We start from the raw sequence: 25,326 nt of genomic DNA, 5'->3' as shown, positions 1-25,326 counted from the left end.
CTTATCCCTCATTTTCTTCCACAAAGAGAAATTTGTCACTTTATAAACATTTGCACACGAATCACTCCCCTTAGCCTCATTAGTAACAACAAAAACAAAGTGACCGATAGCCCAAAATTTATCACAGAAGGGCACCTTGTTTTTTTGGAAAGCTGGATTCAACAATTAAGAAGAGAAGCTGCAAACATACTAACATCTCAAGCAAATTATTTCTAATGACAAACGGTTTGTGGGACTTTCAATTGCAACTTGAATGTTATCGTCAAAAAGCGAGACAGTAAACTACTGAGTCGAGATGAAGTGGATTGTTCTTGCACGAAAGGAAACATCCTGGCGGTTGGGACGCAACGAAGCAATTATAAAACGCCAATCATTCCTGGACATGGAATTTAAGGGGAACAGCAATTGGTTGCGACATAAACAAAACACCACAAACGAATTCGCTCCAACAGTGTGATGCGGTTCCCCAAACCAGTGGAAAAAATAGGTTTTGGTGAATTCTAATCAGTGTATTTGAAGTTCGGAAATTTTCACCTTGTCTACAGAACTAAAAATTTTAACCGGCCAAGTGCTGAGATTTCTTCTGTATGGAGCAAAACGTTAGCGAAAAATCGTTTTAGTGTACGTACATCTTAAACCGAACTAGTGATTTATTCCTCAACGCTAAAAACAGAAGACCGCATGTAACGGAAACGTGGCTGCACTAGTTGACAAAAGATAAACTCAAGGCAAGTTTATTCGCCAGAACTCCAGGGAGGGTTTCTCGACGGTATTTGGAAATTTGATTGTGCAGCTTCAAGACACGTTCCTGAGCTCCTGACAGCATTGCGAACTCTTTATATAGACCAGACCCCGTTAATTCCATCCTTCACTAAGTTCTCAGAATACCATGGGACCTGAATGATTTTCAGGAATTATTAAACGGCTCTGGTTCGTACATTTTACTTGAATCTTTGAGTAACCTATAGTTATTCAGTAAACCAGTTTGAGTACAGACACTATTCTAACGCTTTTTTCTACCGCCACACAGGTAGTAGTATCACTAAATTCTACGGCATTCAACGAACGTTGTTCAAAGTGCATGCTTCCACACCAAATTTTGGTGATTCTAGCCACTTTGTGGACGTCTGACGGGCGTTTACATTTGTAATTGCACACGAATAATATGTTGAATAAATGCACCCTGCATTGAGGCTTGCCTGAAAACGCAGAAAACGCAACGTCCACGTGAATCAAAGGGTTATAATTCTTTTCGGTAATTATCACCCAGTCGCGAAATGATTGGAATGAAACTAATAGAAGTTAGAGTTTAATTGCGACCTCGAGCCATATACACATATAACATGCTTCTAATGGCGCATATCTGATTTTATGCAATAGGCGGACATTTTAACGTAAACTAACAGGATTGCCGACTTTGGAATATATTTAAGTGCCTGATGTCAAACTCCTGGCACCTCAAAGATGTGACATCGGGCTTATATCACTATGGTTACGGAGGTGGCCGGAAGTCAACAAGTACTCTCCTTTGAACTTCAAAGCGTGAAAAATATTGCGATTGCTGCGAGTAATTTTTTGGTGGAGACAGGTTAAACAATTCTGGAGAGAATCCGGTGGATTTGTTGGTTTTTTCGTTTTTAAATATCCATTTAACAATGAAAAATATTATGCTATTTATGGGCCAAGAATTTTTTAACGAATTCTCTTCCTAACAATATTCAGCACACGTGTTCGGAAAAAGCGGTAGCTTATCGGTCTTCATGTCATGTGGATATACTCAGTCAAGTAATTCATACATCTTTACCAAAACTAATGAAGAATGATGATCCATGAATAATCTAATGTAAAGACCACCTCACTGGAATAGCGTATTTCTGTGCGGATTCATCGCAGTCTTAACCCACTTACGCAAACTTTGGGCAAAATATTGATTGCTGAACAAATTGCCAAAACAGACACGCTTCTATCCTGTGGCACCGGTAGACGAGATCGCATTGAGCCATTGTAAAAATACTGCTGTTCATCGAAATGGGTGAGTCTTAGAGTGCTTTCCACCTTCTCGGTGTGGATTTGCACTAACGCAAAGTGGCTGGTGGTGGAAGTTCGTATCACTCTGGTAATCTCCTAGTGGTCGAACAAGGGGACATGTTCTCAGGACAAATTCGCATTTGTCCAGGCTCTTAACGGACTGCTTGTCACTGCGGTATCATCCGCTTCAAGTCTGTAGACCATACTCAGTAGCCTTGAACCTCCGACCGCTGCGATGACTAACCACGTGTGTATCGTTCACACAGTCACTTCAACGTACATGGGGATGAGGAAGGTGAGAAGGAAATTATTGTTGCACGCCTTAAGCACACCAAAAATGCAGCTACTCTATTCATGGTGTAGCATATTTTGAAAACGAAAATTAGAACCTCTGAACTTACTTCCAAAAGCAGGGTAAACATTGACAAGATGATTACGTTTAAGTTCAGTTTCAAGTACGACAAATTTAAGAAGGTCTCAGGGTGAATTCTCGACTTCTAAGAGTTCTCAACCGTAGTTCTCCAAAGTACTGACCAAGTACACCTGGTGTGTAGGTCCTGAACACACTCGGATAAAAAAACGCCATCTGCAATTTCTTGTCTCTAAAATGTTTCAGCTCTTTGCTTAATTCATGTTGCTTGTCACGTCGAAGCTCTCTTTTGGCCTCTAGGGAGAATGCCATCACTATGTGTTCCAATAACATAACAGTCATATAAAATACCTGGGCAAGTTCGGAGGCCTAGGGGAACGTTGTTGTTTCATGCCCATACTTTCACAATGGATTCATTCTGGCCAATAATACACTTTGGATGACACGAAACGAAGTGGACTCAATCCTCCCTTCGTGAAACATGAAAACGTTGCTTGTTTTGCTTGCTAACCTCAAAATAACCGAGGTCAACTGTGGGTTTTCCATGATTTATTTTTATCAGTGTTGCATATACCCTTAAACTGGACATCCAGTTTTGGAGTAATTTTTTAAAATAATGGGGTGGCCTGGTGCAGCACATCCAGTTGCCTGGAGACATCAAAACCGCGAGATTCAGCTGGGTTCCAGGTGAGCCTCTTGAAAAACCAAATTTGTTTGCAAATGAGTGTATGTTCGCTAATTTTGCGTGATTTGGTTTCAAGTAGAATACAAAGTTGACGGAAACTCGGGGACTGCGCCTGTTTGATGAGCCCAAAGACGAGCAAAAACGGTCGTGGGCCGTCGAGGGGTTTTCAGCAGCCTTATGAGTAGTGCATTACAAAAAGTAATTTTTCTGTTTCAGTGTAAATAAACGGTAAATTTCCCCAGTTTTTAGGATTTGTCTTCCAGGTAAACACTTGGAAATCTTCCAGTTGTCTTTGTTGATTGTTCAACCATGAAAAACCGACGGGTTAGGCAGTTACCTTCAATAGCTGAACAAGCATTCCAACCTGCATTTGTCACTAAATTCAATGTACCAAACTATTACCCCACCTAATACATCATTAAAGCTGGTTTTTTTCACACTAGACTGAGAGTCTCAGACTGCATGCTGTGGAACAGTAGAACACATTAATCCATTCGACTTTAGATCACACCGCGAGATACAGAACACACTGCATTCAGGAAAAGTCACAATTTGGAAGCAATGCCTGGGTGGTTTTTTTATTTTTCTGTTCGAATATATGACCCTGGAGAGATCGACTCGCAGCTCAAGGTAGAGCTAATTTATCTGACCGAGTCTATCCGACCGAAAATATCACTCTTCCGTGGTTTGATCGCTACAGAATCTGAGAATGAGAAACGCAAGTCATGCAACCGTTTCCGTTTATTTGTCCAACGTTCGGTCACATGTGATGCAGCGATGTAAAGCCACCGGCAGCAAACGGTATTCGGTTCATTCCAAACTCATTTACAATCAAATGTTATTTATTATGTAACACATAACAAGATATCAAGAGATCTTAAGGCAGCCTCAAATGAACCATTGCCCTTTGAGGATTTCAATGCGAACGCTCACAAAAAATATATATGTGAATTATCCCCGGCAAAAGAGTCTATTGTACTGGCAAGACAAAAACCTATACATGTCGGATGTACTATATCAGGCTTTGCAGTGCAGCGCCGACAAAGTCCTTGGGATTATGTACCGTATGACAGAATAAAATATCAAATCGATAAACTTTATCTGAAATTCTTGGTATTTTGCCTTTGCATAACATTATACTTAGAAACCCTCAACAGCTACCACAGTCAAAACAGCACTCCGTCAAAACCACTCGCAACAAGTGATGAATATGCCATCCTTGTTATTTAAAGCGGGATTCTTGTTGAATAATTTACTAGGTTTTACCTAACAACGGTAATTTTGTGTATTGCGGACGCACTTCTGTGGCTTGTGTCCTTTTTTCTCCTTGCGCTTGGCTGGAAGCTCTACAGGTCATGTCAGGAATCCGATCCATGTGGCCACCTTGCCGTTACTCTTAACCTGACGGCCTTGCTAACGCTTGACTGTTTTTGTGCACTGAGCATATGTTGGATGGAGCGAATCAAAGAACCCTGAGTCGGTCAGGCTAACGGCGTCTCTCTCCATCGTGGCGCTCAGAAATTTTAGATCAGTGATCTTGAAAGCTGTGGATACCTCTTTCTCAGCCGTGTTATCAAGGAACTAGGGGCTTTACAGTGCTCTCCACACCTCTCATTCTCCTCAACTTGCAACAGGTTCGTCATCCACCACCCTTGTATGACAGTCAAGCTCAATTTTCCACTGCTGGCGTATTGAATTCTGCAATGCTGAACAACTGAGAGAAAAAATTACTTGAGGTTTAACCTGCTTACGAAATGGTTTATTGCTACTTATTCAGAGAGGTGGGCTTCAGGCGTTTCGAGGAAGCTGACTGAAGGAAGCAGTAGCGTGAATATTTAAATACATTGATAAAGTGAGTGAGCGAAGACCTTTTCAGTCTCTTGGGTGAAACATTCACCCATATTATTGCACAAACAAAATTTTTGCGGCACCTCTAGCCGAAAAAAAGTGAAAACGGGATTACTACCACAGACGACAGCCCACTACCGGTTTTACCCTTTTTTGAGCTTATCAGGTAGGCGCAATCCCCGAGTTTCCGTCAACCGTGAACGCCATAAACTGGAGATCCAGCTGAGTCCCAGGTAAGTCTTTCGAAAAACCAAATTTTTTTCGCAAATGAGGGATTAGTATCAGTTTGAAATCGTTCTGTTTTGTCTTGCCATATACATACAACTCTCAAACAAACAACATGGAGGTACAGTCGGGTGAGCTTTGAATCCATATTTAATCAGTATAATGGACCGTGGAATAATTACTACGCAACTCCGAATATCAACCAACTTGGTCAACAATCAAAGAACAAGCAACATTCTTGTCATCCGACTACTCTTCACTCTTTTGGTTTCTTAATTACCTTATTCGCACTTCTGCACTCAACTGACATTTGTGTTTTTCCTTTAATTTGCAACTCTAAAAGCCATTTATGACCCTTCCAAAGCATATGCATCTTCCTGGTCGGTTGAGTAGTAGCGCTTATCGGGCCGATGAAATTTAATGGGACAAATAACTGTTAATTCCCTCAAGGTCCGTTTAAATTCCCATGGATAATTGAATAAGCCAGATTAACTTTGTCTGAGAGGAGAGCTGATCTAAAACCATTCTTTGAAAAGTAAAGTAGTTCAAAGAAATAAAAACCACTTATACTGAAAATAGGAGAAGAGATGCCCTCAGAGCTAGTGATATCAGTACCTACTAACATGGCCGTGAAAAAGCTATGTATAGGTTTACCAGATGTGGAAGTACTTAGAACGTAAATTACATAGGGTCTAATTAGTTGGTTCCAACTAATCCGTTTATGTTTGGTATACTTGAGTCACGTCAGTCTACCGCAGGTATCTAGTACGTCACACCATTTATATTAAACAGTAGAAAAGGTCTGCGATCCTTTATACTAGGCTAAAAACCAATACGAGTTTCCCTAGGCAAACTCTCTCGTCACAAAAAAAACAACTTAGATGCATTTTCCCGTTTTACACTATTTCACTCGACATTTGCACTATATAAGCATAAAAATGGACTAACTCCATGGAATAACACGACGATCAGGAGATTTCATATTTAAAAAAAATAATGAGACAACAGTGTGCAGCTCATTGTGAATGAGGTGAAATGATGGTTGGTATTTGTGGAGATTTCATCCTTTAAGTAAAGCCAATCTTTGCTGAAAACCCGAGGGGCACTGTACAACTGTTTCATTCTTATTGGGAATCAGCAGCAGCAAGCATCTCACCAAACTCCGGAGAGTCTCAAGCTCGCGAATTCATGGCTAGAAGTTTGGACACTTGACCACTCGGCCACGAGCAGCTGATGAGCCATTTGATTTACTTGCACTTAGACAGGATACAGAGCCGCCTTTCTTTCAATCACGGGGTCCACATCGCGAGGTCACAGGTGCCGACCGTCTCCTCAAGTACGGACTATATGACTCATTGGAATGTAAAATGGTTCAGCTCATTTGATGACCCCAGGCTACTTGCCTTAATTTATTCTTGGTACAAAAATGAATTGTATTACCCTTCGAAACTGAGCTTCACACATTATACATGTTCAGATGGTTTAAATAACCACATGGAAAATTATCTGATCAATATAGAAAAATCCCACATCCTCCGTACGTGAGGCAATGCTCAAAACTAAAACAGAGTAACAAACCTCAGGATAGTGAACGAATGTGGTTGTTCGAAAGGTCAGCCGAAAGCATTCATGGTCCCACTCCCTGATCACGCACTCCCTCCCTGCTCGCAAACCAACTCCACAAACACTGACCTACCAATATGCTACAATTCGCTCCCTAACAGCGCACTGGTGAGATGCCACTTCTACTGGTGATGAAACCTTCGCAATCAAACTGCTCGGCTCGGCGAATGACCAGTCTTTCGAAAATGGTGGTTGATTCCACATCTAGCCATCATCTAGAACAATGCTTGAAGAGTAATTCGATACTTCCGCTTGGTTGCATGCCTAACGATCGATGAAATGTCCCATTTTCATGATAATCAGAAGTTATACTGACGTTAGTGCTCGTCACATAGTATAGTGGGTAAAAGTAATTTTTATGCTTTGCCTGTATGCTTAGGTTTCTCCCGGTTCATTGTTTGATCTCAATATAAGATCAACGAAATCGCTTTTCAAAGATGTACAGACCTTCAAAAATTCGAACGGATATAAAGCACCCACCTTGAGAACAATCCAGCGTTCGTGTAAGTTTCTTGCGTGTTCTATTCATACTGAAAACGCTTTCATTATATCGCATTTACAATAATCAAAAGTTATACGATATAGATTTTAAGTTTGAACATGAAGCCATTAAAAGCGTTTCTAATATTCTAAATGCTCAGAATGCGCCTAAATCATCAAAGTAGATTTTACAAAACGCAGACCTGGTGCCTTTATCTAAAAGTGAACAATCTAGCTCGCCTTATGATCAAATCAGATTGTTTTCAGAAAACCTCTGGGCCTGCCGACTAGCGGTGCTGTTAAAACATGTTTTTAGGATTTTAACGGTTGATCAATTGCAGCTCTGCAGGATATACATGATTTTCCAATGAAACTTTTTGTCATTTCCAAGAATGCCCAGCTAAGGTACTAGTAACTGTGATCATATAAAATTGTCTGAAAGCAAAAGCCTCAGTTACTGCCTTTATAAGAGCTTTATACTGTGCTTAGATTCGGAGGAAATAAGCCGGCGGATAAACTGAGAAGAGGGGTCATTATTCGCAACACATTCAGTGGAGTTCCGGAATACATCGAACTCCTGTTGTACACGGAAATATTGGAAGTGACGTGCACAAAAATTGTAGCGCCACGTACAGATATAATTCAATCAACCTGTATCATACCAGTGAGTAGGAAACATTGTCCACAAACAATTCCATCGCCTGCATTCGCAGGGAAATAAGCAATTAGATGAGAGGGCGCTAGCGGAGAAAATTGATTTGATTGAATTAGGGTATTCGTTCTCTCTTGATCGAATAAAAACTGGACTTTCTTGACAAACATGCAAATGAGGAAACAGGTTGGAAATGGTGGTGTGAGGATTGTAGAAGGGAGGCTGGTGCGACGGCCGAAGCGGCAGACAATTTCGACGGGACAAACCTGGGCGACGGCAACAAACATGACAAAAATACCTCCAGTTTGCTGCGCAACTAGGGGTAACGAAATGGACCATTTCTGTTCCTTTCAGGTTAGGATTTTTAGACAGCACCGGGAATAATACGGCCTGAGCAATAACCAGTCATAGCGAGTATCAAGTTTTATTGAGATTTATTTGTTGCATATTATAGCATCCAATGAACTCAACGAGGAAAATAACGGTTTTTGAGAGCAGGTGGAATTTTTCTGTGGCCAGCCGTTTGATGGTAGATTATTTCATGCTGTCCAAAACTTGAGGTTTATCTTTTCACGGCCTCACACTGGCATACAGAGTCGCTCTCACATACCCATCTCACGAGTCAACCCAATGTAACCTGAATACTTCGCTGTTCGGAGCTCCCAGAGAATGAAAAAGAATTACACCTCTTGGAAACTCGGACGCGCAGGGCAAGCAAAAATAGGCTGACACTAAAGCTAAACTGATTAGTGTGACGAAGTTCACAATCATCGTCTATCCGAACAAGACAATCTCTTCACAACTCATCCTCAAGGAGCCGCTACCGTACTTCTAGACAGTATTGGTGAAACCGGAAGGCTAAATGGACAGACATCTAAAATTGAGGAATTTCTTAGTTTAGGGAAGTCGGGTATTGAATGTTTCCGGAAACCAGCCGGTCAACTTTGAGGTACGCGCAAAATCCCAAAAGTCAAATCGTTCAAACAGAGGTTTAACGAAAAATGCGGCACTATGAAGAAAATAACAATACTGTACAAACCTCAGACCGTGAAATTTCGCCGGCTTATATGCAACAGTTTAAGGAGTGCTAATTCTAAACGGGATCCCAAAGTTCCCACTGACTCAAGGTAAAATGGCCACGTGTTGTGCTGCGATGTGCAATGACAAGGTCAGAGAGGGGGTTAAGTTCAGGTCGAAACAAGAAAGGCGGTATAGGCGCAAAAAGGAAACGACAAACTAGAAATCACGTTGTACATCATAAGAATGGAAGAAAATTATAAACAAGGGGTACCCTTAACATAAGTCGCTGTCTTACTAAGCGTCCATCGACAATAGGCACACATTTATATACGTGATGTTTTGCCCATTATCTATCCGAAAATAGGCAAAGCGTTTTCCAAAAAACTTCATGAAACCATGATAGGTTACAATTTCTAACTTGATGTCTGAAATATTGTGGTTTTGTTGGAATTCAAACTTCTACTAGAACGCTTTTTGTCAACGCAGCTGTCAGAACAGTGCTGTAGGATAACTAAATTCAAACATTTCAGTTTGATTTCCAGGGGGGGGCAAGTATATATTTTGCGCTGATGAAAAGTTCAATCCAGACTGATTTCATTTTCTAAAGTAACCCTTACGGACTCCATCCAGGTGAAGCAACCATTTGATGAGCATTCCACAAACGCATCGCCCAAGGTTCACAGTAAAGAGATTTTGACAAATGCTCAGAAATTATACACAAATTAGCTTCCGTACAACAAACAATAGTACACAAATGCAGAGTGACAAAAGAAAGGATAGAGTAATCAGTCACATCCTTACTGACTTAACTTAATGCCCTGTATAGTATCCGACTTTCTGATGTCAAAAGACGGGTTAATTGGGCGCTAAATAAATTTGTCCTTTTCTAAAGGGTCAACACAAAAGAGTTGTTGGGACCTTTTTGGCAACAGCCCTATAAGTAGTGTTCTTTCAAGGAAACGTACTAAGATATTCCAACTACAGTATCAACTGAGGGGATCTTTATGCAGCATATTCAGTTAAACAGCATTGCGAACAAGAGATTTAGCTAAAATTCAGCTGATGTTCTCGTGGACAAAACTTAATCATTATGCATTGGAGTGAATTTGATGAATGTCTTTCATTTGTGGCACTCTTAAACCAAGGATATTACTGCCAGTCGGAACTACCACAATTACAGAAGTCTGGAAAAACTTTCGCAGTGAAATAAAAACCTTCAAAAGTGGTGAAGAATAAGGTTTTTTGATGCAGGCCCTTGAAGACCGAGCCTTCTAAAACTCCAGTTCCTTTGTATCAGAGGCGTAGGGGAAAAACCAGCCAAATACCAATGTCCTACAAAATTTCCAATTGAGGACCTCTATCGTGGCCATTATTGGCTAGCGAAGAGTGAATGGAAGATCATTAGGTGAAAGTTTTTAGTGAGTAGTGAAGTCTGTGAAACATACCGGTGTAAGGGAAGAAACTTACATATGTGGAATGGTGACTGCTCAAATTGTCTTTATCCAGAAAACCATACACCGTTTCGGAGCTGACGACTTTGATAAGTCTCAAAGGCATCAGTTTAGCTTCACCACACTTGCGAACTCCCAGAAAACATGACATATACAATGGTGGTAAAGGCCTACTATTCAAGCGACGAAGTCCGTTTGAAGTTCAACGCCGAACCACGCATCATTTAACATTTTATCCTACTGATACTCAAACTGAAGAGACCCACCAGCAGTGCTTAGTTTACATGATTCAAGATAGGGCAAGAGATTAGTAGAAATAAAGATGAATTGCTAATTCTATCACTGTAGATCAGTAAGCCAAAATATGCTTTGGCAACCGTCTTTCCTCTACTGTTGAAGGCCAGGCATCCAAAAATTTAAGGGTAAAATCCTGGTAACAAAATGACGTGCGAAAAAACCCAATCCGCCCAGACTGGAAACTCACTTGACTTCGCCCAACACGGTGGCATAATGTAATGGATTCTGGCCGGAATTGTTGGTTATTGTCAGATCAGCATTGTGTCGTAACAGCAATTCAACCAGACGCGCATTTTGTCCGGCAATGGCGTCGTGCAAAGGAGTGTCACCGTCACAGTCCTTACAAAAAAATAAAAAAGACACGTAAGGAAAGTGGAGAGGGATTGTATCCTGTCATAAATCACTCGTCAGGGTGATTGAAATAAAAATGGGAACCGGGTTTCATATTGTATGACAGCACCAGGTGGGTGAGGTTTGGACCAAGCAGGATGTCCTCAATTTCGACTAGCTGGCACTTATGCAGCACGGCACTTACAAACTACGCGTTACTTCCATTCACTCAGAGTAGAGTAGTCAGTAAAAGTTAGCAGTTTCGTATTTAAATATATCTGTGGAAAATTAATACCAAGTAGGCCAACTAACATCAGTAGAGCAGTGAAACGAACAATGTACAAAGAGCGCTTGCAGCTTAACACAGTTTATTTGATTCAAAACTGATATTGTATTTGTCACTTTTGACCAGTGACCGGTTTATTAGACTCCCGAGATAAGGCGTCCCGGTTGGCCTTAAGGAACGATTGTTGCACAAAAGTATTGACACCAGGTTTTATAACAGGAGGTCTCACTTGCCCGCCAAAGGTCTTGAATTCTGCCACCAACAGCAAGTTGTCTGTCAGAGTTTTAGTTTCTTAGTTTATGTATTATTTGTCATTCTACTGACTGTAACAACTGAGTCTTTTTGATCCGTTGCTCCAAGACAGCAGAAAAGCGTAACTGGCAAATTACTGACATTTCTTCAACTTTCACCAGTTGCCAATTGCATTTGTTGTAGCTTGGCTTAGCAGCAGGGTTTTAACGATGAGGAACGATGTTACACAGAAACCTGTGAACGCTTAAGTCCGAGGTGGGCACACACTGAATTTCAGAGACTTTTGTCCATATAGGCTTGGGGTAGTGAACCAGATCAGGATCACTAGGTTGCGGGTGGTTGATTAGTTGCCATGGATTTCGAGTGCGCAAATTTTCTTGGAAAAATTAGCCCATATCAGCTGATTTATCTGCGTAAATAACAGCTTGATTACCAAATGGACTGCCTCTCAATGATTTTGAGGCTGCGGAGCATTGTTGTGTGTGCCATGATTTCTCTCAGGTTCTTCTTGCAGTGTCAATCTGCTCTGTGGGTTAGACTCCGGTTTTCTGTGCCCACAGACTACGCAAAATGAAGAAATAGATGACATGAAAAGCGAACCTCATCTCAGTTACTTTTGTGGAAGCCACCAATCAGAGGACCTTATTGAGGAACAACACACTCCCTCTTCCGAATCTATCCGTCCGTGGGATGATTCCTCCAACACATTTGTTTCTTATTCAGCCTTAAATTTATACACTCCTAATCACTCTACTTCTGATCCGGTTCAGTCCCCTAAACTTCACAAAAGTTCACGGTATACAGCGTGTGACTACCTCGGGCATGATCCAACACTGACTTCTGTGCGTATATTTGTTCATTGTCTCGTAAGTAGTATTACTGGGCCAGCCCTCTACAGATGTATGTTTATGTGACGGTTAACAAAAGTAAAGGTACCAACATTTCGTCATTTATGCCTTTTTTTTGGTGAAATGACTCCAAACAGAGCGGGTGGAGCTGGGTTTAAGCTAAAGTAACTACTAAATCGGATCCGTTGATGCTTAAGGTACACGGCAGATCAAAGTATCCTATTCGTCAGCAGTATTTCACCAAATTTTATCAGTTAAATAACAGCTGGGCTCTAAATTCCGCTACAGATTGTTGGCGTAAACCACCCAGCATACACCACAATCTTTTGGCCCCTTACTGTTCGGGGGTAATGCACTTCCTTATTCTGCAAGTATATACGTCTCATGAATGGCAAAATAAACAGAAGCTGCTTTTTTACCCGGTAAATATGAGGCTACAGTAGAGCTGTTACGCTTTACAACAACGTTATCAGGGTTTTGTGTACGATGGGTAGTTGACAAGTCAGCACGTAATGTCACAAGAAAGGTTGGCAACTATTTCTAACTGTTACGTTGTAAAGAAGAATAGACAGTAAATTTGCACTACAGTATGTTACTATTATGGAAGGTTTGAGTAGAGAAACTCATCCCACTAAACGAGTCCCAAAGCAATGTAATCCCCTGAAAATAGTGGGTAAATAATGTCATTTAAAAGAGATATGTCGACAGATCTTAACGCGGAACGCGTATTATATGAGGAAGACAGGGGTTTGGCACGCAACAACTGGGCGTCGTCCAAAGTCTGGAGCACATAATCCTAGATTATTGATCAAAGACTTGGTAGTTGACTAGCCGAATTCCAAATCTGTCAAATCCTTGTTTTACTTCCGCCACATAGACACAAGGCTGATGATTGTTTTATGACCTGCCCGTTTCAGAGCAGGTTCGTAGACAAGCAAAGCGACACACGACCGTATTTACAAACTCTGTCTTTAGTAGTAAGTTAGGAGATATGATGTTTTATGTCTGTGCATAGACTGACGTCCAGGTAACAAAAATCCCCACCCAGCCCCCATCTTTTTATCCAAATGAAATGCGGGTAAGGGAAGTTGTGGAACAGGAACAATACTTAAAAAGATTCACCGCGTAACACAAAATATATTTTGGCTACCAGGTTGACGTTAGTATCGACTAACGTATCCAGTAACTTTTGCTTCGATGTTATGAAGGCATATTTTTTCTACTTTTCTCCATATAAGCCAAACGATATGATAAACGGCATGGAAAATACTAGCAATAGACTTTAGGAATACTATAACAAACCTACTACTCACCTAGTTCTATTGACTATGCCAAAAATCAAACGTTTCTCATCGCCTATAACATTATAGCCTTCTTGGGGCTCATTATATAGACGCAGTCGCTAATTTTCCGTCAAATTTATGTTTTACCTGAGCTCAGATGGAAAAAGGTTCCAAAGATACACATACCTGCATGCATGTTTGCGAGACAAACTATATAGAATATATAAGGAGAACATATGACGAACTGCATCATTACAACCAAAATTGACTGAGTAGTGTAAATATTTCTCCAGCTTCGAGGAATTTAAAAATGAAATCTCATTACCGTTTGGATGGACTGATAAATACTCGGTTATCCAAGGCTCTAGAAATTAGGCTGCAGTACTTATTCAAGTAAAATGAACATCCAGCCAAACACCTTGTATGAAACTAAACCCAGAGTGCGCAAATGATTTATTCCGGCTTCAACAACGAGTTTACTTAAATGTAGGTTTTAACGGTGACCCAACCATCAAGATATTTGTTAAGACTCAAAGGAAAAAAAAGAGAACCTTCTTTATAATCTGCCCAGCTGTGCCCTCTACAGGCTTTTTTGTAATCAGACAAAATGTGATAGACAGACAGCTTCCACAGACCACATAAGTGTACGGGTGTCAACGTGTTTGCTCTTTAGAAATGACCGTTTTATGTCGGGCAGCCAGACAGTTGTCCCAACGGATAACTATTACCTCTTAATTAGCTTCTACCGACGACATTAGCATAGCGTCTACATTTTAGTTTTGGTTCATTTATTGGTCGCAAGACATCAAGTTTGTTAGGAAACAAGCTTCACGCCAACCTAGGAGTTACGGGCGAAATACCGAAGCGCATCAGGTCACAAAATAAGCTTTATTTCATTTATTCACCCGCCTAAAAATTGCGATTCATACAGCTGCTAGCACCTACCTGGCCAACCAATCATTCACGAGGTAGATTCACACGCATGTCAGTTGGATTCCAACTGACCACAGATGGATATTTGACCAGTGAATTTTGATCCGCTTGAGACTGCGTTGTGGGCTGACGAGCTTCTTGCTTCACACACATATATTTCCGGCTACGGGGGAAGGATATCGCTAACTTTCCTTTCAGTCAGTTCCTACTGTTCTAAAACAATTTGTTTACACGATTACAGTTGCTTATACTTTGTTACATTTCGGGATATCTCCTTATAAATATTATCTGGTAAAAAAGCAAACAAAGGCTTTTCACAGGAAACAAAGTTATCCTATTTCACTGGGAATGTTACCAATGAGATTTTTGTTTTACTGATTTTGAAGCGAAGGCAGGTGCCAAATGTTTGGCACTGATTTGTGCTGCAAAATTAGGAGCACACAGAGGGATCCCCAAAAGCTAAGTCGTCTGAGTAATGAAAAACAAATGACGTGTGATGATGGCAGTGTAGCAACTGTCTCCACTGGGAAATGTGCTCATTTGCAAAAAAAATTTGGTTTTGCGGGAAACCGACATGGAACACAGCTAAATCCCTCGTCTATGGTGTTCTCAAGCAACTGAATGTATTTCATCAGGACGCCTCATGTTTCAGTAGGTACGATATTTGAGACATCGCGATACATATCGAAGAATTTTCAGCAACCTTATAATAGTGAATTACGATTATACATGTATCGCCATATCTCGAATATCGTACCAACTGAAACATGTGGCGGCCTGGCGCAGCAATCTAGTTACCTAAGAACATCACAGAACATCACATCCAGGTGAGTTTCCCGCAAAACTAAATTTGTTTGCAAATGAGTGTATTTTGCTAAGTTCGTGTAATTTGGTTTCAAGTAGAACATGAGGTTGTGGGAAACTTGGGGACGGAGTCTATCTGATGAGCGCTTAGAAGAGCAAATGCGAAGAGTTTTTAGCAACCTTATGCCTCCGCTGGGTTTGAGTCAGCTTTGTGATGTTCCAGTGAATGGTGCTCATATGCTCGTTAATGAAGGTTTACCCAAGTGTGCTTGAGCAGTTTTATCATATCACCCTGCATTCGTGTCTGATATTTTCATGAATCGGATGACTTATCGTATCCAGATAAACATTTGTTTAGAAATTCAAATGCCTTTGACAGTAGGTGAAAGTGATTCACAATTGAATTCCTTGTTTGCACTATTTTTCGAATAGATTTGCCGTGCATAGTGTAGCCCAGCATTCAGTTGTTTGTTATATCGAAGTAGTTGCTCGGTAGTTCATCACTTATAACTCGACTTCTCACATTTTCAGCATTCCAGAGCTGGTCAGTCTAGTTTTTGTTGGGATTTATTGCAGACTGTCTTAGGGTGAACATCTTTCATTTACGGAGCGTGCTAAGGCTTGCGTTGATCACCATATATATTGAGCGTTAGAATCCAAATTACCTGTCTCAAACTAAACTTCATTTTAATTCGTGGGTAAATACAACATTAGTCAAGCTCTAACTTTTCTATGCGTCGTCGAACTAAGGATTAGTCGGTAAGAACTACAGGCGGCCACTAGCTCACGTAAAGTGACATTACGGCTTCCTCACCCATTGCTTCGCCACAAAGCATAGGATAATACTGGTATGGAAACGTCTGAGTTATTGACAAAAATCCTCTTGTGCCGCATCATCAAAAAGACCACGTAATGTATTTTGATCAAGAAAACTTCCGACATTGTAATTTGATGAACTGAAGGAAAACTCTGCACAAAACAGACAAATGTGCCATTTTATTCTGGTAACTTACCACACAAATAGATTGCTAAGTCGTCTTGATCCTACACACTCTCTGCAGCCACCAATAGGTGAACCAACCGCAAGCCATCCGGAAAGAAAGATTAATTTCTTCTGCTGCCGTGATGACTGATTATGGTAATTACTCTGAGAGCTCAGTAAGCAGAAAGAAGAATGTGGGCTGACCAAATTAGTGGGAACCTGGCCGTCAAAGCCTCCACTAATACCGTTGGATCAGCTTCCAATTATCTAGTATTATCGGCTCAGTAAGCTGCAAATTGACTCTCCGGAACCTAACAATGCAACGATGAGTAGATATTAACCGCCTCTTTCGACCGACACAGTTTTAAAACTTGCGTTTGGTTACAGCTATTCTTCGAAGCGTGTCACCAACCGGATTCCAATAGGATTTACGGAGATTAATATACGATTTTGTGGGCTTAAGTACGGTAACCTAAAAACTTATCGATCCAACGTGATGGACGAAATAATTTCCCTTTTTTAACCAGGGGCAATGCTCCATCAGGGTTTAATCCTACTGAACTGAAAGTCTCGACACTTGGGCCGATCGATCAATGGTTCAAGTTGTCCGAGAAGATGATCGCCTATCTAAAAGTGCAAACACGTGCTTGTGGTAAGGCATGGCAACCAGGATTTATATGATACTGCCCGTGTACTTGGTTCACACAGCAAAGTTAGCATTACAAACCCATAAACAGTGCTAATCAGCCCTTTCTTGTGACCCGAACTAACTCATATATTAGAGTTAGGGTAGACTGAAGCAGAAGCTGTGCAGTCCAAAACTCGTTATTCGTTTTTGGGAACACTATTTTGAAGCAAACTTAAACTATCCCTGGCTCCACGGTTGTGCATAGGCGCACAGTGTTCCGACCACAACTGATCTGCAAATCCAGCCATTCATCATTAATAGGCTCAAAACCGTCAATTCACTTGTAAACTTCCATTCAAAACGTATTCATAAAAAGCGTTATCATTCTTCTAAGTCTCCCGGATTCGATTGCTAGTATGTTTGTATCAGCAAGCGAAGAAAGAATATGGCCACTTCAAGCGGTGCACCTGAAACATTCGTGACGGAAAACTTCAAAAGTCATTTTATACAGATGTTTGTTGTCCAAAGAAACATAAATGCCATCAGAAAGTAGTTATATAATAAAATATGTTATGAGATAAGCCCCTATATCATGTTCAAGCACTCTGTACCGAATTCGCTCACATACCATTTCTAAACGCATAAGAAGATGGTGGGCATTTTTCATCTTGTCCCAAATTCCATTTGTCTACAAGTACATAATGTGTTGTGACACCAGCCATTAAGAAGCAAAGCAAAAACCTTTTTCCGTAGTCACCGGTGTATACTTCGAACTATTATAATTTTTGATTATGAAGGGATAATCGGGTAAATCCTTGCCGAATCACTCGTTTATGTTTTTCGTCAGATGAATGTGGCGTACAAAGGCTGCCTCATACTTAAAAGCCAAACTTGCGTGCGAATTTGTATGATTTTGAGCCTATGTAGGATATACGTTTGGTGAGACGTCGGAGACAGCTCCTACCTAATGCGTCACAAGAAGGGTAAAATCGATAAAACTTAAGGTGCATTCAGGTGTCTTATCAATAGTCTTTCTTAGGGATGCTATGATATTCTCCTCCTGAAATGTGTACACATTCGAGGGACATCCAATTTTGTTGACCTGCAGATAGGCGCAAACTGTAATGCATTACGTGATTTCTTTGGGTTTACAGCTGCACAAAATGAAAAAGATAGTCTGTTCCGCGAATTACAAACCCATATGTTACTCGGATCAATAGTTAATTTCTTCAACAGGATTATCAGGTTAATTGAAAATTTTTCCTGTGGGAAAATTAAGTCAGCTAATCACTTTCCGTCGAAAAGAAGGCATCATTCTCATTTACTCTTCATCAAGTGGTATTGCCCAGAATTCGATGACGTGCAACAAGTAATCATGCCAACCAAAAAAATAACCACGTGTGCTAGGGTTCCGTATCATCGTTTCATAAAACAGCTGCTGTTTGAGTACAGCATCCATCTGCTGCAGGCAAAGAGTACTGGACAAAAAAGACCAGAATACAATTCAACCTCCTTAACGGTGAGGAAATTCATCAGAAAACCTGGTTCACGCTGCTCAGTTTCATTGCTTAGTTGTTCCTATAAAATGTATGTAGAAAATTCAACACGTTCTTTCCAAGCCTTAAATTCAGGTTCAAATGATCTGAATGAGTGACATTAGGCAACGCATTTTCTTATTTCACAACCAGAGTTTTTGTTGTTACAGCTGTCCAACATAGGCTCTACCAGTTATTTTCTTACAAAACAATAAGTTTTCCAATGTTTAATGACCAGTAGATACATTAGCGCCGTCATACTTTTTGACATTTTGTTGTATTCTGTCCTGACTGAAACAAACTTTGTAAACGTACATTAACTAAAACAGTCTAGAGAAGACGCTTTTCGATCAACTAACTTCGCATTTCACGAGGAAGAAAGGTGTTTGATTTTGCATTTTGTTTGTAACCACGCATGCATATCTGTCTGTTTTAGGCAAGAGAATTTAGCGGTACACAACCTGATTGTCATAGGTTCAACTTCTCTACCGAACCGCTTCTCATTCGACCGGCATCGTAAATGAGTAGGAAAAAGGCTGACATAAAGCTTATTCCAAGCTACCATACTATGTCACATCAGCCGTTTAAGAAAAAGAGAATTATGTCCAAGTAATGGCTAAAAATGAATTTTTCTGCTAGGTCGAGGCCATGGCTTTCAGTTAAAAAAGTTTGTGAAGTACTGGACACAGTGATCAAAATAGTAGCGCAAAATTTTAGGCACTCAGTCGCTTTGTGAACGATAAAAGGAATAGAATTATAATAAAATTTTATTTAGCCATGGTAGTTTTACGGGAAACCCAGTCAGAAGAATAGTCTCTCAATTCCTCTCAAGTACTTTGAAAGACTGTCTCTATGTCCAAAATTGGCTGTCCGCTATTCTTCATTCGTTTACTACCGTTTATTAATTGTGATTGGTATTCCGTCAGAAACGCTGTCATTCCCCATTTACCGTATCGTCTTGTCAGTCACTCATATCACAATTGCCGAAGTATATTTTACCATATGAAACAATGCTAAACGGAATCCAAAACCCCGCCCTCCTGTTTGGAAGTGAATAAAATGTCCGGTAGAAACGCTGTCATTCTGACATGCTTGTATTTGTGCAGTCGCGAAAGTCACTCTTCTTGCTGCTGTTCATCAATTAATACCCCTTGCTGATGTGAATTTTTTTCAGCAAAATCCTCGTACATTTTGGCGTTACACTAGACACACTGATTGCTGCATTCCTTACCTCTTCACTCAGGTGGAATTGAAATCCAGTCAGGCAAGTTCAGTGTTCCATATGACAAGTAATTATGTTTCTCATTGATGCACAGCTGTGCATTGCAAAGTATTTCAGCTGGAGTACGAGTGTTTGCACGATAATTTTGGTACTGTAAGTTACTCACGCAACAGAATGACATGCTTTAGACAAACCTTGCTGGATAGGCCCCTGTTCTGAAGATTGCAATAGGTTTCGATAGGAGGAGATATGTCGACTTCAGCCCTCAAATCAGTCCGACGAAGCCACACGGTAGACAACTTTGTTTCACGTCAAAATAAGGCTTCACACTGTTGCCCCAGATGTTAGTGAATTTCTGAGAACGGACACGAAATATGAACTCATATGGAAAGAAAATTCTGCTATACGAACTAACTGAAAGTAAGCGTTTAAGAAGGGTGTTCTGTCCAACAAAGTACCTTCCCTTGTCCTTCATGCGGCACTTGTACCCAGCCTAACGGCAAGAGTTCACTTGTATTGTCTTTTTGAGTTTGCTGGTCACATTCAATTTGCTCCTATTTTTCAGATACACGGCTAAATATTGTCTTTGTTTGGTTCTCGCAAACGTTTTCAGGCACAAAGGTTGAACAGATTCACTTTGCTTTTTGTGTTAATTCACATATTTTGCCGTTATATTTGGCGCTTTACCACATGAAACATCAAGCCTGGCGAGCCACACATGTCAAGTGCACGCTGAAACCGGTTAAGAATAAGTTAGATTCAAACTTATATGATACATTCATTTTTGTAGTTTTTTAACATCCTTATCTTTCTTTCAATCAGCAAAACACTTCCTTCACTGGAGGTTTCTCTGGGTGTTTTTCTTGAGTCTTTGTTGTGATTGTCCCGTTCATAATACAGCTAAGTCTGATGATATCTTCAAATGTGAAGCAGTTGCACGCTACTAACTATTTTCTCCTAACTCTTCGGTCTTTCGCGGAAGATAAAATTTTCTGATGTTATCTGAGCACTTGATAAAGAACACCACGAATTGCATAGCTGTAGTTTCGGTGGCCTGAATTTGTTTTTAACAACGTGAAAGTAAAACAAATGTTGACAAATAGACAAATAAAACGTCAGTCGTACAAACATCTCATAAAGGTCACACAGGTCGCAAATCGACAACGCATTGCTGGTCTTGATGCTATGCCTTTAAAATATATATTTTGTTGAACTAGTTCAATTCAGTAGACCTCTGGCTGAGCATTACGCATTTGCTTCAGACGTACAGTTGCTCTAGTTCTCTTACACTTTATGCTGGGCAAACACCTCTTCCTATGTTGCGATATTGGCGTACACAAACAAGCTAGAGGACGCGGATTCGAAGCTTAGATCACTCAAGCAGTTTGGTCTACATAAATAGTGTTCGATTTCAGAAGTTAGAAGACGCATTCCATCCGATTAGACGGGCGACCTAATAGCACCATCCGACTGTAGTTAAATTGCTAGACTGTTTGTCCTATCTTTTATTCCATCTCCACCAAATACTGAACATCAACTGCCACTGGTACCTGGAGCTAATCTGATAAATGTGAGTAAATAGTGGTGGACCCAGTCACCTACATCATTTCGTTATGAGTAAACTCGACAGGATCGGTCGTGTAGCCATCTGGTTAGAGGTCCTAGGCTCGACACTAATTGTTGGGAGTTTTTGTAGAACACTGGAATTTTACTCTAAACGAAATTTATTGCCCTAAATTTGACCAGTGGTGTAACAAAGTAAATCAATGTCAAAAACATTGCTTTGTTCCAAAGCTGGTGTGTGTAACGTTTTTAACGTTTCTGGTAAAACAAATCAGTTAACCACTTCACTACTCTGACGCAAACATTCAAAAAACGCTGGCTTTCAAAAGAGGGTTAAACTAATTAGCTTGAAGGTTGAATAAGGTATATTAACGCGTCACAATAGTTCAGAAAACATAGCTTTTTTACTCAGTAGGCTTTCTAGCTGACCGACATCTTTGTAGACAGTTGAGGGGAACACTGGTCCAAGTTAACGTGAATTTACATCACAACCAATAACTTGAATAATATACCAAATAGTTTGTTTGAATATGATCTAAGTTCCAATCCCGGAAAACTGAGAATGCATTTCAAAATCTTGTAAAATGCCTTAATCAGCCAATCCGGTCAGCGGGACCATCCATGCCTCAGATTTGATTTCAACATTCACTGTGACCCATCACAGTAACATAAGATTATTTCAGGAAGTAAAGCTGCATTACGATCGAAGAAAATAATTAATAATAAATTAATGATAATAATGCTAATAATAATAAATGATCAGCAGTGAGCACCTCACAAAATTCCATAGAGTATCGAACTCGCGACCTCCTGGCTAGTAGTCTGAACATATAGCCGTTCGGCCACGAGCGGCTGATCAGCACTGTGATTTACTCGTACTTAGGGCATAGTGCCGTTCATCCTCCAGTCACGGGGTCCACATCACTTGGTCACACATGTTGACTGACTCCCCGAGGAACGACTTCTTAGACGGAACTTCCACTCATCAGACGAAGTCTATTCTTCCACTGAACTACTTATAGATTGTTGAGAGGTCGCGGGTTCGAGACTCTTCGGAGTTTCGTGAGGTGTGCACTGCCAATGATTCCTATTAAAAATGAAACAGCTGCCGAAAAGTGCTCCTCGACTTTCCAGCATAGATTAACTTCACTATTAAGACGAAATCTCAACACAAAATGTCCAATTTTCCTCACACTACCAGCACTAAATGCAGTAAAATTCAAATAATAAGGAAAATAATCGATTCGTTGCATGCATCTAAAAGATTACCAGTTGAAGTTTAGGCAGTAATTCCACATTAGGATCACACTGCTCCAAATATTTGCGGAATGTATCTATACCGGAATTAGCAGGACCCGGCTTCAGTCCTTTTCGGGTGGGGAACCACTTACGTGTGAAGAACAGACGAGTATGAACCAATTTTTACCATGAATAGCTGCGAAAAATGAAGATCAAAACTATGGGGTATATCACAATTATTACTGTGAAGACATACGTGCAACCAAGTACAAAAGTATTTTTGAACCTATCGGTTTAACAACCTGCTTACATGCAAACTGAAAATAAGGGTTCCGCTTGAAAAGTGTAAAGCATTTGCTCGCCTCCAAAGAGGTGAACGTCAATCAAAAAAGAAAAGATTTTGCCGGAGGATAACATGGCGGACACTTTCAAAGCGCAATATACGTCACCCGGGTACTGAATAACCGACCAAAATAGTAGTGGCAACCCAAAACTCCAAAGGAAAAATTGAGTTTCTTGGGCGAAGTCACACGCAACGTCTGGCTTAGGTCGTCTTGACAACTAAGACATGGTCACAGAAAGTTAAGAAAGTTTAGCGAATGTATACTTGTGCCTGTCGTGGAGATGGTGAAGACTGAACACACGTCAAATTAGTGGCTGAAGTTTTGTCGCACTCAGAAATATAAGAAATCTAGTGTAAGGCTCAGGCGTTCGACAACTTCACGAGAAAACGGGTAAAATGTTTAACCGTACTCTGGTTGACCTATTAATAGTAATGATATAAATAGAACCACTGAGGTGTATAAATTAAATTCGACTGTACATGCGCTACTAAAATGCTAGTGTTTGTAGTACACCAGAGCTCAAAAAATAGAAGAAACGTCACGTCCCCTTAGTTTGGTCTGTCGGAGCCATCATTTAACGAATGAGGCAGGGACCAAAAACGATCTTGTTCTTTTGGAAATCACGGCCTCGTATGCAGTGACAAAACTCCTGGTTAGGCATGAACCTACCTGGGCAGACCAGTAAAACAAAATTTACAGCTTTCGCTGAATACGATCTGTGTAACTCTTTTCCAAGCCAGATAATTATGTACCACGGATATATTGAAAGGTCTAACACTGATTCACATGAACACTGAAAAAACGTTGTCCTGAATGGTTCATCCCTTACATTGGGGTAAGACCTTAAGTCAAGGTGAAACTAACTGTGAGGAATATGTGCCTTTTGCTGCATCTTTTATACAGAAAGGACGGTGGCACGAACGTCGTGTTTGCAGCACCAAAAGGAACGCAATCAGTGCACACCTACGTTCATACCCACACTGCCAATGAAATCACCCCCAAAAAGTGACCTCGGTGTCCAATTGCATTTTTTCTTCAATTTTCAGCTGTTATGAGTACGCCGTCAACATTTTAGATCATTACAGTAGCAGTCGTCCTACGTTTGAACAGAACCTTGCTTGTTCTTTCCGGGAAACGACTAGTCTATTGCGGTGGCCACACTGATATTTCCCCCAAATCTAAGGCAATGTTAACAAGTGCGGCACTTTGTTCTTGGAGCTATGATGATTGGACGACTGAAGCCGGACCTTTCTTTCAGAAGACACCCAAGTCAGGCGCCTCCATCCCGATTCAAGTGAGCCGTTTACATGGTGTCTGTCTCTGGTGGAATCTGGGTGATGAAGTGACGATAACGACCAACGGTCACCAGTTAACGGTTATAGCTGTTGGCAACAACGTAAGAAATAATGGCATTCGCGTGAACTGTTTCCATCAAGGTCTGTACGGTAGTCTTCTGAAGTAAGGAAAGCAAACTGCAACGAGAGTCACCCTAAGTTGGTATGTCTTTTTGAAGTGGATTGCCACCCCAGCAACGCTTGGCTGGTCAGTCTTCTGGCGGAGAACTACAAATACATGATGCGGTCTCGTAATCGATATCCGAAGGAAAGTGAAAAGCACTGCACATTTTTTTCAAATAGCAAAATTGATTCGTTTCTGCCAACACTGGGTTGAGCAGTGCCGGACGAAAATACACCTATACAGGACTCCGCAATGATACCACTTTTAGTTTGTCCGCAGATCCTAGAATCTTTGTCAGATAATATCACCCACTGAGACTAGACCCAAAGCTGAAGCGTTCCAACAGCTGTCTGACCTACGCCACGAATTTCAGATTATTTCACGTTATCCGGTTCATTTGCGGATTTTTACAAGGGCGCTTTCGCACTGATCTTTAGCAATCCCGGAACTTCAGCTCAAAATCCTTCCGAAAACGTCAGGATATCTGGATACGAACAACTTGGGAAAGAGGAGTGGTGTCATGTCCCACCACATTGCCCATCATCTACTGATCGCCAAACGATTAAATGTTAAACTACTAACCGAGAGATCGGTTGCTCGGAACTCTGTATAAGTTCGTGAGATGCGCACTGCTGACGATTCTCAGTAAGAATGAATCAATTGCATGGCGCATGTCCGCTTCTCTGCTGGTTTCATCACGGGACGAAACCCCCGATGTAGAGACCACTTTTACACACATTAACGCATCGAAATAATGCAGTAGATTCGAAGACCCGAGCACTCAACAGTATTTTCTACTATCAGCCTAAATGTAGCCAAAAGCCCCATTGTACTGAACCGAAAATACACACCCATCATCGGAAAAATCTAAACAGTTAAACTCAAAATCCGCTAACACCGACAGAAACAGGTTTCTTCCATTTACCAAGGTTTGCAGTTG

At 40.8% G+C, this 25,326-nt stretch overlaps 2 protein-coding genes across 2 annotated transcripts in view; one reads left to right on the top strand and one right to left on the bottom strand.

The window, feature by feature from the left end:
* The window catches only part of T265_10039 (hypothetical protein), a gene marked incomplete at both ends in the record, with an annotated part of 147,989 nt that overhangs the window by 45,158 nt on the left and 77,505 nt on the right, over window positions 1-25,326 (top strand). The window contains 2 exons of the mRNA XM_009176290.1: window positions 5,098-5,164; window positions 12,062-12,413. Coding sequence (XP_009174554.1) covers window positions 5,098-5,164; window positions 12,062-12,413 — 419 coding nt within the window. The remainder of the gene's footprint in view (window positions 1-5,097; window positions 5,165-12,061; window positions 12,414-25,326) is intronic.
* The window catches only part of T265_15031 (hypothetical protein), a gene marked incomplete at both ends in the record, with an annotated part of 51,927 nt that continues 37,469 nt past the window's right edge, over window positions 10,869-25,326 (bottom strand). The window contains one exon of the mRNA XM_009176292.1: window positions 10,869-11,018. Coding sequence (XP_009174556.1) covers window positions 10,869-11,018 — 150 coding nt within the window. The remainder of the gene's footprint in view (window positions 11,019-25,326) is intronic.

This window comes from Opisthorchis viverrini (genome assembly GCF_000715545.1).
Source record: "Opisthorchis viverrini unplaced genomic scaffold opera_v5_332, whole genome shotgun sequence".
Taxonomy (NCBI): Eukaryota; Metazoa; Platyhelminthes; class Trematoda; order Opisthorchiida; family Opisthorchiidae; genus Opisthorchis; species Opisthorchis viverrini.
This window is presented reverse-complemented; position numbering and strand designations above follow the sequence as displayed.